The sequence below is a fragment of the Hippoglossus stenolepis genome, chromosome 7 (genome assembly GCF_022539355.2).
Source record: "Hippoglossus stenolepis isolate QCI-W04-F060 chromosome 7, HSTE1.2, whole genome shotgun sequence".
Lineage (NCBI taxonomy): Eukaryota > Metazoa > Chordata > Actinopteri > Pleuronectiformes > Pleuronectidae > Hippoglossus > Hippoglossus stenolepis.
The window spans coordinates 22,772,522-22,787,120 of record NC_061489.1 but is presented as its reverse complement, the minus strand read 5'-3'; the positions used below and the strand labels follow the sequence as shown (position 1 = coordinate 22,787,120).

Here is a 14,599-nt window from a genome sequence, read left to right as displayed (position 1 = left end):
CTGCGTGAGACTGAGCAGAATGAAAACATTCTCCGGACACAAAACAAACAAAAGCACAGGGTACTTTCTCGAAGAACATGTGGGGGTGTGCTCCACACGCACACTTTCACAATAACCTCAGAACAACACATCTCCAGCAATGTTCCCTGGGGGAAAATAAAATATTAACCACATTGCAAATATTTACATACGGGTCCAAGGACCTATGCCGAAGTGACATCAATGATTCCCAGGGAGCATGATGGTGCAGTTTGGAGGAGGCCATTACAGCCCAACCTGTTCTCCAACTTTCGGAGACACTAGTGCGGCTGGCTCTCGTGTTTGGGGAAGTGCGAGAGCTTGGCGAAGGTCAAAGGTTTCAATCCCTAGACACCACAGTGTGTAAGTAGGCAACACTGTCTCCAGAACTAGTAAATATATTTGATTGTTTAGGAACTATATATATAACATATATATAACATTGGTTAAAATGCGAATAACGGTGTCTGCGTTAAACTGATGTATCGTTCAGGCTCCAGATAATACAGAAATATTTCTATTTGCATTTATGACTCAGTGTTGATGCTTAATCTCCAGGTAAAGATTGTCAAAATAGGAATATTTGATTAAAGATGTCATCGTAGTTAACACAAAAACATTTGAACTGATATTTGTTTCCTCCTGAGAACGTTGCATTGCAATAAGCAGGTGTTTCAATCCAACCTCTTATGACCCTGTGAGTGGTTCAGGTTAAGAATGTCTCCCCTTTTACTTCGTACAATTTTTCATATAATTCTTCATCTATCTAAAATTACATTTATTGTATAGAAGCTTTTGTGGTAAAATCAAAAACAATCATACAGACATGTATCCTGAATATGCTATTTGTTCTTTTTGTACAAAAAGGCTTCAACAATAATGAATTAAAATAATTATTTTGAGCAACTGTATTTGGTATATTGTTGTTTTGCATTTTGTTATTCGAAAAGGGTCTCATGACCGTTCTTTTAGCATGTCAAACAAAGTCCAGAAGGTGGTCCTGGTTCAAGGTAAACATGGAGCAAATAGAGGCGGGCCGGATGGTGAATGTTTCCTCGTGAGCGATTGGACACGGTGCGTGTTAAAAATCTGCCTCGCGTTGAAGACAGTTTTAGTAAATATTATCCGAGGAAGAAGAAAGCATCTTTACTGACGAGTCATGAGTGGATGTCCGTACTTTGAGAAGAGGCATTTGTACGTTCAGTTTGTTTCTGCACTTAAAAAACAGAGCTCTGATGGAACTCGATTTAGTTTGCGTTACTTTAATCCAGGAAAAAGAGAACAAATAACCAACTGTCTTCGCATTGCAGGTTATTCAAAAACAAGCCCCCGAATGAGGACGAGGAGGAAGCCGCTCAGGCAGGCGTGAACAAGGCCAGCAAAGGAGGAATCATCTATGGGGACTACCTGCAGGTAGAAAACACCGGCGACCACATGTGCCTGGATTTTTATAATAAAAGACAAGTGCTGGAATTTGCATTTGTTTTTAAAATTTGAGTTTTTAAACGTCAAATGGTTTCTTTCTTTCCATCGCGCAGCTTGACAAAATAGTCACGGCCCAGGTGTTGCAGAGTGAAGTGAAGGGAAATAAGATCCACGATGAGCACCTCTTCATTGTCACCCATCAAGGTAAAAAGAGCTTCGGGGAGGTTAAGAGTATGTTTTTCTAAAGCTCACACAGAAATAAAAAGGTTTCTTAATCATGTAGTTAGTCTTTTAAAGTTTCTGTTGGGAGTAATTCAACATTTTTGCAGTGAAGAATCAGAAAATGTGTGACTTTGAATCTTTAAAATGTAGAAATAGCTCTTCTGGAATTGAAAAAAGTACATAAGGAAATACAAATTAAGTAAAGAGATAACCAAGAAGCAGATTTTATCAGGGATTAGTCGAAAAAACAGGAAATAAACTTAATTGTGACGTGGCTCGAATTCACCTTGGCTGCTCACTGACGTACTCATCTTGTAATATGACACTTAAATATTTATGATGAATAAACCGTTTTTTCTGTTTTATATTCCAGCCTATGAACTCTGGTTCAAACAGATTTTGTTTGAACTTGATTCAGTGCGAGAGATCTTCATCAGCGGCCACGTAAGTCACGTTTTTTATGAAATACAGACATATATTTCCTGTTTTTTCAGTAATAGGAAAAGGAAAGAACATTTTAAATGTGCATGTTTTAGTTGTCAGTATCGAAAACTGAACACTGCAAACATGAAGCAGAACAACTTAAGTGAACTGAGGAGAACATACTCATCAGAGAGGAGAGACTCCGTGGTAGTCAGATCTCACTGCACCTCTCTTAAGTTATATTCAATAAGAATTATTCAAGTCTTTCCGGCTTTGGAGTTCGTTTCGAGGAGAAAGAGATGTTGCTCATCACTCCGGCTGATGCTCTAAATTGAAATTAGAGCAATGCCAAAAGTCAGACACTAATTATTTCAGTAATGAGATTTTTTTTCCCGTGTCAGGATATGTACTTACAAGATTTGCGACGATAATTAATTATTTCCTGACATTATTTCGCTTCTCCTCAAGGTCCGAGACGAGCGCAACATGCTCAAAGTCAACACTCGCATCCACAGGATCGTGATGATATTCCGGCTGCTGGTCGACCAGTTTGCTGTTTTGGAAACAATGACAGCCTTGGACTTTTTTGACTTCAGGTGAGTGTACAAATAACTTCTGGGCATCTCTGCTTCAGCTCTAAAAAATGTATGAGATGTACAGTTCTCACTGTCTGGGCTGTGTGCATGTATGCTCACGTCTGTGTGTTTGCGCTCGTGTGCAGGGAATACCTGGCACCAGCCTCGGGCTTCCAAAGCCTTCAGTTTCGGCTCCTGGAAAACAAAACCGGGGTCCCAGACAACCTGAGGGTTCCATACAACAGACGCCATTACAGGGACAACTTCAAGGGTCGTGAGAGTGAGATGCTGCTGGCCAGTGAGAAGGAGCCCACACTCTTAAAGCTGGTCGAGGTACATCTGCACCAACACCTGCATAAAATCATGAATTCTGAGGTTTAGTAGATTGAAGCAAGTCATCTTATTACGATGTCAATCTGTGTTTATTCTTTTCAACATTATGAATCTCTGGATAAAGCTCATCTGGGACTTAACTGGGTAGAAATGTGATAACAACCTTTGGCCTGTTCTTCCCAGGAGTGGCTGGAGAGAACTCCGGGCTTGGAGGTGGATGGGTTCAATTTCTGGGAAAGGCTGGAAATCAATATATTTGATGGGCTGAATAGAGAGAAGGAGAAAATCACGGTAGGAGATGACTCTAGCTCTCAGAAGAAAATACAAAATATATATTTTATTTGCTTTTTCCCGGAGTGAAGAGATGATTGACAAGTTATTTTATTTTTATTCATGTTTTTTATTTTTTTTGGGGGTGGGGAAACAGAAAATGCCAAATTCTGAGGAGAAGGAGGAAATGATGGTGGAGCTGGTCAAACAGAAAGAGCTCTTTACTTCGCTGTTTGATGAAAAGCGACACAATCATCTCGTCAGCAAAGGTGAGAGACAAAAAATCTCTAAAATGAATCGAACTTCGTCGTCCTGAGGCTCAAGTTAGTGTGTGCGATCTAAACTTGTGCCTGTGCTGTGTATTACATCAAGAATTTTAACATTTAGGTTTGAGCTCATAAAACACAGACAATTACAGACAATTAATTTGACTCATAATTCCATTTTTCCCTCAAGGTGAGAGGCGGATCTCTTACAAGGCTCTGCAAGGCGCCCTGATGATCAACTTCTACAGGTTTGTGGTTTTCACAACCAAATTTCTTCACCTTTAATTGTCTCGTGAACGTGTTGACACACTGCATTCGTGTTATTCCTGCTTCAGATTCATAGCTATAAGCTTCTGCCGCTGTACAACACAACAAATTAGACCCTCTGTGCTGAGGCATCACAGGGTTTTTGTCAGTTTTACCGAAAGGTAACCAGCTCTTTTCAGAACCAGGTATTTAAGACCTGTGCGGCGAGAATGCACCGTCACGCTCATTAAGGCTTTGTGAGAGTCAACGGAGTCATGACAGCCACTAAAAAGTGATAATTAATGTGAAACTCCAGGGTTTACGTTGTTAATCCAATTGCAGGGTATTGAATAGGTTATTTTTACAACTGCCAGCAACACCAAAAAGACCTATATTCATGCATCAGTACAATTTGTAAGAAAAATGAATCCTCAAAATGCTTAAAAACCTTCTCTTTTCCTTTCAGGGAGGAGCCGAGGTTCCAGGTTCCTTTCCAGCTGCTCACATCCCTCATGGATATTGACACGTTAATGACAAAATGGAGATGTAAGTGCTGCAGTGAATCTGTCAGTTGCTGTCTGTGCACTCACCAGTGAACCAGAGCAGAAACAATGTGTGTGTGTGGGAGGGGGGAGATGGTGGGGGAGATTCATCTTTACAGGAGGCCAGAGGTTTACAGGGGAGTTTACAGAACTAAAGTTAGTTCACGACCTCGTAGCCAGAAGATTCTCATAACATCTCCTGCTGATCAGCCCAACAACACTAGTCCCATGACATCACTTCTTATCGATCCACGTCTTTCTCTTATGTCCAAACAATTTACGTCTCGGATGAAAACACCCACAGCCACAAACATTGCACACCATCACAACCGATATGTTTTTATCTTCTGTTTACAGACAATCACGTATGCATGGTGCATCGTATGATTGGCAGCAAAGCCGGCACGGGGGGCTCCTCCGGCTACCACTACCTGAGATCCACTGTCAGGTATTGTGTGCTGTAAACTTAAGCCGACTGATTAAACACTTTACATCACAAGTATCTCAAACACTTCAGAGTTAATTTAGATAAGGACAGGATACTGACACTCTGCGCTTATCTAAATTACCTGCCATATGGTCATTTCATCCAGACACGCACAAACTGTATTTAAACTTACAGCATTTTAGCAGCAATCATTTCTAACAGATGCTCGATTATACTGTGAGTTCCATGTTTAATTTATGATCTATTTTCTTTACCTTTAGCGACCGCTACAAAGTGTTTGTGGATCTGTTCAACCTGGCAACGTTCCTGGTGCCGCGCCACTGGGTGCCCAAGCTGAATCCCAATGTGCACACCTTCCTGTACATGGCCGAGTGCTGCGACAGCTCCTACTGCAGCAGTGAGGACTCCGACTAGAGGTGGTGTGGGGGGGCAGCACGCTCATCTGTCCTGGCTTCTTTTTCTTTAACTGTAAATCAGGCCTCGCTGAGCTGAAAAGTGTTAACGGCAGGTGCGTAGGTGGGAAGGTGGTCAACAAGCCATGCAGATGAACACATTACGATGCTAGGGAACATAATGCTGCAGTCTAATGAGCTACACATCAGGTTGGTGTACCTGAGAATACATTTTTAAGGAATTAATTAGGACAGTCTTACTATCTTACCTCTAGGATTATAAATGACAGTTACAGACAAAATATTGTGTTTTTTAGGCATCTTGAGTTTCAAATTGATGTTTTTCTAGTTGAGGAAGGATGCTGAAGGGGGACATAAGACAAGGAGGGACAACTAAAAGTTTTATCACTGCTGGTTTTCCAGGAAGTACGTGTAAATACAGAAACTTGTACATGTCATTGTTTAGCAAGCAAAGGTAGAAACTCATTGTTTTTCCCTATGACACTAACAGCACATCCCAAAGTAACGTTAAAAAGATAGATTAAAAAAAGTAAATTATTAGTTCATTAGCTGCTTCGGGCGTCTGACCCTGATTAAATCAAATAGCCAGAGTAAACAATTTTTGGCACCAATCTGTGATCCTGACCGGTCACGAGTCACGAGTACAGCAGATGGCTCCTTGATAAGATTCGCTTAGATGTTTTCTCAATAACATTATGCAAATACGCTGTGACTGACCTGACAGTGAATGGATCGGTGAGAGAGCTGATCAAACTGGAGGCGATGAAGACTTTTCTTTTCTTTTTTTTTTTTATATAACAAAGCATGAGGACGGTGTCGGAGAGCAAGTTATTTCTGAACACTCAGACATGACTCAGGTGGAAACCTCTGCATAAACAATCAACGTCAAGATCTACAATAGAACAAAAGCATTGAAATCTGTACATAATGTCAATAATGTAGCTGTTATAAATGAGCTTTGTATAGTATTCTATATGGTGTTTTGACTGATGCTATGTATTTATGCAATGATCAAATGGTCTCTGTATATCTTAATTTGATTATTATTATATTACCCATGACTTGTATAACCTTATGTATTTAAGATACACATTTTTGTACAGTGCATCTTGTTGTCGGATTTACAGTGTGAGTGTCTTAATCGCTCAGTTATCATCCAACATTTATCAACGTATGAAGTGATTTATTTTGTTTTACCGATGCAAGATGGTGACATTTCAATAAAGAGAAACATTATTTAAAATGACATTTTGAAGGCAGATGACTGATTTCGTTTTTTGGCACGAGTGGAGATGTGGACACACACACACACACACACACACACACACACACACACACACACACACACACACACACACACACACACACACACACACACACACACACACACACACACACACACACACACACACACACACACACAAGACACGTATAACAACACAGACAAAAAATATACATAATGTTGTTAAAGAAAAACAGCTGCCACCGAATCTGCAATACCTGGGATGATAAAAAAAAAAGAGAGAAAGCTGTTAATCTCTGAGGGGACAGTGGGTACAGCAACAATCATGCACCAAAGTAAGAGAGAGATATGAGCGGAGAATGAAAAGAGGCAAAGATCATACCGCAGACGTTGTCACCGATTTTTATATAAACATAACCCTCCTTCCCCCATGTGGGTCCCCAGGAGTTCTGCACGATCCAGTATGGAATATCCCCTAAGACAGACAACACGCATTTCAAAAATAAATTATTTACAGGATAAAGGAGCACTGTGCGTGTGTGAGTGTGTGTGTGTGTAGCTGCGGCCACTTTGAACCGTTACATAATCACTCATATCCTTGTGTAATAGCCCACAAACACAAGCGGGTGTGTGAAATAATTGATGGCGAAAAATATAAAATACCGCTGTGTGTCAAGAATGTCAAGAGAGAAAAAATGGTGAGAAGGCCGAGAACACGTATTGATTACAAAACTACCGATTAACCTTTTTAAATAATTTCACACGGACGTTTTGTCTTTTAAACTCGGCGCAGGGTTAAAACCATTTAAATAATAAGAGCTTCTATACTTAGAAATCTGTGAACGTGACGTCAAGAGCAGCACACACGCCACTCTCCCATCACTGTGTACATTGGGGCCCAACAGGAAGGTAAAGTACTAAAATGCTTAACATGTTAAATCTACAAAATGTAAATCCTGCAACGAGAACCTTTATTAATATTCTTGTTTTCTGAGATATTTCCCTAATAGGGTGAGATATTAATTCCTTGCTCTTTCAACGATTTTGCTAGAAATGAGGCCTGATATCTTTTAACACAACTGAATAAAAACTTCAACATGAAGTAAATTATCAATCGAAGACACATTAACTTTTTATTGGAAACGTGAAACGTGAAACTAATTCACACCCTGCAATTAGACACCTAATTCCTTATAACACATTTAGAACTTTAAGACTCGATCAGTAGCTAAAGAGCTTGTTAAAATATATTCTTCTTTCCGTCTCCTATTGTTTTAGCAACTAATTGGGGGGGTGAGAGATTCGGCTCGGTTGCAGCAGCAGCCACTTGTGATCAGAGCTGATTAAGTTGGTGTACATGTCTTTACCTAAAGATCTTGCCTGGTGCATTTACTCTAAATTACTTTCACAGGCCCTGCAGTTTCTAAACTTTCTTGACCTTAAAAAATATGTAAAATCCCATTTGTTCTTGAATTACGATTCTGTCTCATGCCAGTAGTGTGGTGGCGATGTGTACCAGTCGTGTCGTATCCAACCACCAGAACGGCATGGTTAGACCATTGGCTGGAGCAGTGGTGCTGGATGATTCCTCCCTGGTAATCCTGCCAGCTGACAGCGTCCACGACGGCCGCCAGGGGACCGTGCTCCAGCAGCTGACCCTTCATGGCCTCCTCCTGACCACTGGATAACAGAATAAGAAAACTGGGCTGTGGTGGTGTCGTGTGTGGACCTGAGATTACACAGCATCTGGAGGTATTATCATGTCAAATATATCTTATAGTCAGGGGCTTGAGAATGTGTTCGTCTACACACTTCCAGGAATGGATGTTAAGTTGATGTTAAGTTCAACATTTCAGAAGGCTGCACAGTTTTACCATTTCTCATCTCTTCCTCCTCCACTTTCTCTCATTATTAAAATCCCTGTAGCAGTTTCTAACCAACTATTGCACATTCTCCCTGTACCCCCCACACACACACACACACACACACACACACACACACTCTGCTCTTCAATGAGGCAATGACTCACACCGCGGAGCTCTGTGATACCATTCTTTGCCAGGCTCATGACATGTGGTCATGGAGTTTGAGGTGGTCCCAGAACTATAAAGCCATTTCACATCCCCGTTCATCTGGAGGTGAAGTTTCGATTTGTTGATGAACTTTATGATCATGTTTTTCTAATAAACCTTTATCACGAGGTTAAGAATTCGCCATGACCCCTGAGAAGTGTCTAATTCCAGCAGCTTAACACACTCATTGACCCTGCACTCTGATCTTAGGAGAACCGTGGCATTTAACGAGCTTTGGTAATGGCTGCATCTTTAACAATAATGACCTCTGCCACGGTGGTTATATCTTCATCCACATGCGGTTGTTAAACAGGATTATGCAAAAACTATGAGATGGACCACGAAACTTGGTGGAAGGATTCGATATGGGACAGGGAAGAACCCATTCAATTTGTATGAGCATCCAGATCAGGGGGCAGATCAAGGATTTTCTTTTCAGTTTCTTTACGACTAATTTTTCTTCTTTTTCAGAAAATAATTCAAGAATCTTGATGAAGAATATCGGGCATGTTTAGGGGGCTGATATTTGAGTGTGTGTAATTCGGTGCAGATCAAATAATCCGGATCTAGTGAATTTAAATGTGATTTCATAAGGGGACTTTCAGGCATTGGCGGAAAGACTGCGCTCTACTGAGTGCCATTCTAGTTTATGTTTTAAAATATGATTATATATACAAATTTAACAAATAAAAATCTACATCTGTAACTTTTATGTAAGAAAAAAATCTGACATTGTCCCTAACAGAGGACGCTGATGTGAACTATGAGCGAGAGTCACAGTCCTGATCAATTCATGCTGAATGAAGATGATCGGAATTCGCTTTACCCCCAGGTTACCTCTGGGCCAAAATAACGGGCCCAAGGTCAAGAACCTCTGTGCTACTGAGATATCCTTGACACAGTAAACACTGTGGTGTGTCACCGTGCAGGACCAATCCCCGTCCGTCCCTCTCTGTCCTTGGTTCTTTATGAAAACCCTACTTGTGACTTTATTGCTCACGGACAACTTGCAAAACGTGTATTTTACCCAAAGTCATGTGCAGTAAAGTTCTTCACAGCAACGCCGTCATGTGACTGGGAGAAAAAATGGCAGATTCCCATCTTGGCTTTGTAGGGATACTTGGACTGAGGCACCAGTTTCACCCGGGTCTAGAAAAAAAAAGAGAATAGTCCATCTCAGCGAGTGTTTTATCTGAATACAAAATATTCATCCATCTTGTTTGTGACAGATCCGGGCACTGGCACTTTTTGTTATTTATGAATGTTCTGAATGTAGAACAGCGATCGCACTTTGCCTGCTGCCACTACATATCTCACTAATTCAAATAAATGACAGAAATTCCTTATTTAAAAAAATATAAAAATCTCTGGTATATCTGCTTCTCCTTTACTGGAGTATGTGAAGTACTGGGAGGGTTATTCTAACTCTGCACTGTATCTGTTTCAGTGTGATATATGTTGCACCATGTACCTGTTTTAACCAGTTCAGAGCCCTGAGCGGGGAGCCTCCGTTGCATCCCTCATTTTTGAAGGAGCAGTCCAGAACCTGTTGTACGCTGAGCTGCTCCAGCTGTGAGCCTTCAATGGCGTGGGCAGACTGCATGGCTCCCACCACGCTGAAAGCCCAACAACTCCCACACTGCAAAGGCAAAAGTTATAGTAATTATAAAAAGAACATGGCGAAGATGAAAATGAAAGTTTCTGTGTTTTTGCTAAAGGAAACTTTCATCTGAAGGCTGGTCTCAGATCTTTTCAACTTTACTGGATAAATCACTCCTGTATATTTAAAGTGTTTCTGAGGCCAGCACAACATTTAGATGCATTTTCAAAAAGAGTTTGGATTCTGGGTAGAAAAACTAGATACATTTGAAAGATTTGTTCCAGATCACAGTATGTTTTGAAATAAAATGTTTTGATCAAGAATTGTATATATATATATACTTTCACCATTATGTTAGGCACTATCTTTACTCATTTAATTGTATTATATGTAATAGAGGGATCCCTCACTTGTGTTTTTTGGTAGTTTTTCCTCACTCTTTGTGTGGAGTGTTAAGAACAGAGGACGCCGCACCTTGTTAAGCCCTAAGAGGCAAATTGTGATTTGTGAGTATGGGCTACACAGATAAAATTGGATCGAGGATTGATTGATATGATCTGCACTGAGTGTGGATGTCGTACACAGGCCGAGGTGAAATGATCCTGACCAGCCCGAGTCAACTGTGACTAATTGTTTTCTGCTGCCATCTACTGACAGAAACGCCGCAGGTAAACTGACGTGAGGAAAAATCATTATTTCTGCTTCAGTTAATGTACTTAAGCTTTAAAGCTGAGGATTATTTTAGATATTTTGACAGAAAAACTTATCTTGTTCTTCATGTCTATTGGAGATTAAAACACTTCTTTCCCCCTGAAACCAGTCGGAGGAAAACATCCAGTGCATTTTTTTCTCTTCCCCAGCATCCCACTAAGTTCTGTTTACTTGCTCAGCTCAGCGTAAATTCCCATAACTGTGATGAGATCCTCTCTTTGTAAAAATCCAATATTTTGTTGCTCAATATGGTTACAGTTCAAAAATCAATACCGAAACCAAAATCTGTCGAGTACACAAAATATTAGTACTATTTTCTCTCTCCTTGAAGATGTTTAAAAGCACTTGAGTCGTAATCACGAGAAGGGAAAAGTCAATCAGGAAGCATTGATGAGATGTCCTGTGGCTTTGTGCATTGCTGCTTCCGTCCTATCTCTGCCCGTACATCACAGTGTGTATTGGATTGTATCGACAGACGTGCGTAGAGATTGGAAAAATGGCGTTTAGATACTCAGCCCCATCAGACTGCAGTATTTCACAAAAAAGTATTAAAACTAGGTGATTTAAAAATCATTGAATGATTTTAAATCCATTTCGAAAGACCAGGAAATGGAATCGCTGGGATGTGGATGTTTTAGGTTGCAGGTTGTGAGTTTATTGCTGACAAGGACTCCCTTGAAAAAAGAGGTTTTTAATCTCAATGGGACTTTTCCTGGTTAAATAGAAAGGTTAAATAAAATTAGTATTGTTTTTTTTACATCTTGTCTCTACATATTTCTGTCTTTAGGGGAAACTTAGCCCAGGTAGCTTCACAGGGAGAATGAGCAAAAAAATATCTGTGCAGGAAAACAGCAGGAGAGGAAGCTGGTAGGTGAGTGTGGTCATGTGCAGGCAGCAGCTCCCTGGAGTGGTGAGCCTAACCTGAATTCAAGAGAGTAAAATATATGTTATCACTTTGGCTTTTTCGCTATATGGGCTATCCCTGTCTATCCCTTAGGACAAACAGTTTTACAGAGAAACTATCCTCCCCGACGGCAAATTAACCGAGTAAGGAGATAAAGGACAAAAAGAGCAGAAAGTGAACCTGCGAGGACGGGCAGCAACTCCATCTTACTAACGCTCTCCCTGTTTTTGTCCCCAGGTCCATTCTGCTCGCTGGGCAAAACTCACACCTAATGACTTAGTTTGTCATTTCACCTCCTTTACTGTTACTAAAGTCCCACTTAGCCCAGAATTGTCTCTCGCTTTCTATTACTTCACATTTGACCATCATTGTGTGAAGGGAGGGAGTTTCCCTGTGCTGTCCCTAAATGTCCAATTATGATTTTGTGAAGCTGATCGTACTGAGTGATGTGGAGACATGAAGACAACAGGGCACCTGGATGTTTCTAGTCACTTAGGAGATGGCATGTGTCCACCACACACTGTAAATAAAGATCGACGACATGATAGCTCCCTAAAAATTAAGCCAAAACTTCTGCATCCGCCCTCGTGACTGGCTGCAGTGTAGGTCACAAACCCCACCTCCTCCATGTTAGCAGATGGGGACATGACACAAAAAATAAAAAAGTCAAAATACAAGTTATAATATTCCATAAGCTAGTTTTTGTCATTTTAGGTCGTTCTTATCACACTGATGTAAGTTAAAGTGTTGATTTTTTCTTTTGAGTTTGGTTTAAATTAGTTATTTCACGCTACAAAAACACGGTGAAATATCGTGATTCATAGCTGAGACTGAGAAGAGTTTGATCGAGCATATGTCTGCGTGACCTTGATACTTTGACTCCATACCCCGATCACTGATGCTCAGACTCAATATGGCTGTGCTCCATTCCAGGATAATTTACTTTCATTCTTGCACAAGACGAGGAAATTAAGACACGTCGTCCATCTTTATAAACAGTCTGTGGTGTTCACAAGTAAAACTTTCAAAAGGGGGAGAATGGATGGATGTGATTTAAATCATTTTTAATGAAGTCATTTGTTTGAACGTGCCCCGACTGGGTCTGTTTACCTAGAATACATTGCTACGAGCAGTAAATAGTATATCTATCATCTGTCTGCGTAAAACGTACTGCTTGCTGGTTCTGGACCGGGGCCACTGCTGCTTTGTCCCTCCAGTCCAACTTGGCAGGGAGCCCCTCTGTCTTCAGTCCAGAGAAGTGTGGGGCTCTGTCGGCACTCGCTCGCAGGTAGAGATCTGTGGAAAACAGATAGTGTTCAAAGTCATTCCAGGATACAAAGACGCATGTAAACAATGATTCTGCAGATTCAGCACAGTCCCCCAGGATGATGAGACTAAATGAGTGAAACTATATATCACCCGATAAAGCACCTTCAGCTGTTTTATAACTATCCAGTAGATGTGACAAACAAAGATTCAGCACATGCACCTAATTCAATCCTGCAAACTTAAAAAATGACAACAGTGTTGAGTGATTACACTGAAGTCTACCTCTGAATTCCTCCTGCGAGAGGTCAGAGAACTGGTTGATGCCATACTTTGCAGACTGAGGTGCGGTGGAAAACGAGTTCAGGTACGCATGTCGCTTTGTAGCTTCCTGCAATGACACAAATAACACATTAGGGGCGGTAGAGTCAACAGGACGAGCAGCAGAATGCAGATAAGTACATCAAAATAAGTTTAAACAGATGAACAGAAGAATAATCAGAAAGATGCGCTGATAGTATTAAAAGTACTTATTCATAAGAAAATGTCTTGACTGGTTTATGTATATATATTGCATTGCTATACTGTTAATATCAATAGATTGATGTATGAGTACCATTTAACTGTTTGAGCTAGTTTTTATTAATTTAAGTCGAGTTTGTTAGTTTTCTGTTTGTTAGCAGAATTCACTGGCTGGATTAACATGAAACCTGATGAGAAAAATACAACATGTTTAGGCGACTGGTATTTGTGAGACAAGACAGTTTTATATTTGGTGGGTATATATATATATATAATAATAATAAACCTAACTCTGTTAATCTAAAAAGCTACTAGTTGGCATAAATTAGAAGTACACCACTAATAGTATTGGCCAACAGTACTTGGGTAAATGTACTCAGTTACTTTGCACCTCTGATGACTTTAACTTTTAATGGAAAATAGTTACAATGTCAGAATTTGTGAACACTTGAAGTTTTCCACCAAACACTATACAGTTATCATGTACTTGAGGGGGCGTGGTCTGCAGTGGCGTACGTTTAGGATGCGTTTAAAAACTTGTTAACAGTTTTTCTTCGCGTCTCTTCCCGAATCTCACCTGGAAAAACACGCGACGTCGGTTAAACTCGTCGCTGGTGACGTCGCTCTGGCGCTGAAAGTGTTTTCTGAACGAGTCGAAATCCACCGCGGAGGAATTCAACGCGTCCCGAGTCGCATCCGAGCGAACACGGAGACAACAGAGAGAAGAGACGAGCCAACAGACCGAGACCGAGACCCACGAGGACACCTGACGAACCCTCATTTGACGAAGAGGCGTCAGGTGGAAACACGCGAAGGTTCGAGGGACGAAGTGTTTCGGTGTTTGAGGAAGAGCAGGACGAGGTTCGGCGCATGCGCAGAGATCCACAGGCGCCTCCTTGGAAACAGAAAGTCAAATTTAAAGTTTCCCAGGAAGGAGGATTTGACAACTGAAGTCTCTCAAGAACATTTCACATTTCACGTTTCAATTTTAGACTAATACAATTAACATTTTTAGCTTTGTTATTATCAATCAATACATTTTTATTTGTATAGCCCATATTCACAAATCACAATTTTTGGTCTTAAAAAGATGTGACATC

The 14,599-nt window shown here is 40.7% G+C and overlaps 2 protein-coding genes across 3 annotated transcripts; one reads left to right on the top strand and one right to left on the bottom strand.

Annotated features, from left to right (window-relative positions):
* The first annotated feature begins 1,102 nt into the window (after window positions 1-1,102).
* On the top strand, window positions 1,103-6,429 carry tdo2a (tryptophan 2,3-dioxygenase a). The gene is made up of 12 exons (XM_035160894.1): window positions 1,103-1,212; window positions 1,329-1,431; window positions 1,557-1,647; window positions 2,039-2,109; window positions 2,557-2,684; window positions 2,810-2,996; window positions 3,180-3,287; window positions 3,424-3,535; window positions 3,723-3,780; window positions 4,245-4,324; window positions 4,678-4,768; window positions 5,029-6,429. The coding sequence occupies exons 1-12, from the start codon at window positions 1,178-1,180 to the stop codon at window positions 5,180-5,182; spliced, it is 1,218 nt and encodes a 405-aa protein (XP_035016785.1). The 5' UTR covers window positions 1,103-1,177; the 3' UTR covers window positions 5,183-6,429.
* On the bottom strand, window positions 6,344-14,384 carry ctso (cathepsin O). Of its 2 annotated transcripts, XM_035160895.2 has the most exons (8): window positions 14,077-14,384; window positions 13,263-13,368; window positions 12,883-13,007; window positions 9,968-10,135; window positions 9,524-9,645; window positions 7,941-8,104; window positions 6,807-6,899; window positions 6,344-6,681 (listed from the first exon to the last, which is right to left on the bottom strand). In XM_035160895.2, the coding sequence occupies exons 1-8, from the start codon at window positions 14,278-14,280 to the stop codon at window positions 6,647-6,649; spliced, it is 1,017 nt and encodes a 338-aa protein (XP_035016786.2). In that variant the 5' UTR covers window positions 14,281-14,384; the 3' UTR covers window positions 6,344-6,646. The 2 variants fall into 2 exon arrangements, with proteins under 2 accessions (XP_035016786.2, XP_035016787.2); XM_035160896.2 differs by lacking the exon at window positions 6,807-6,899.
* Window positions 14,385-14,599: the final 215 nt, after the last annotated feature.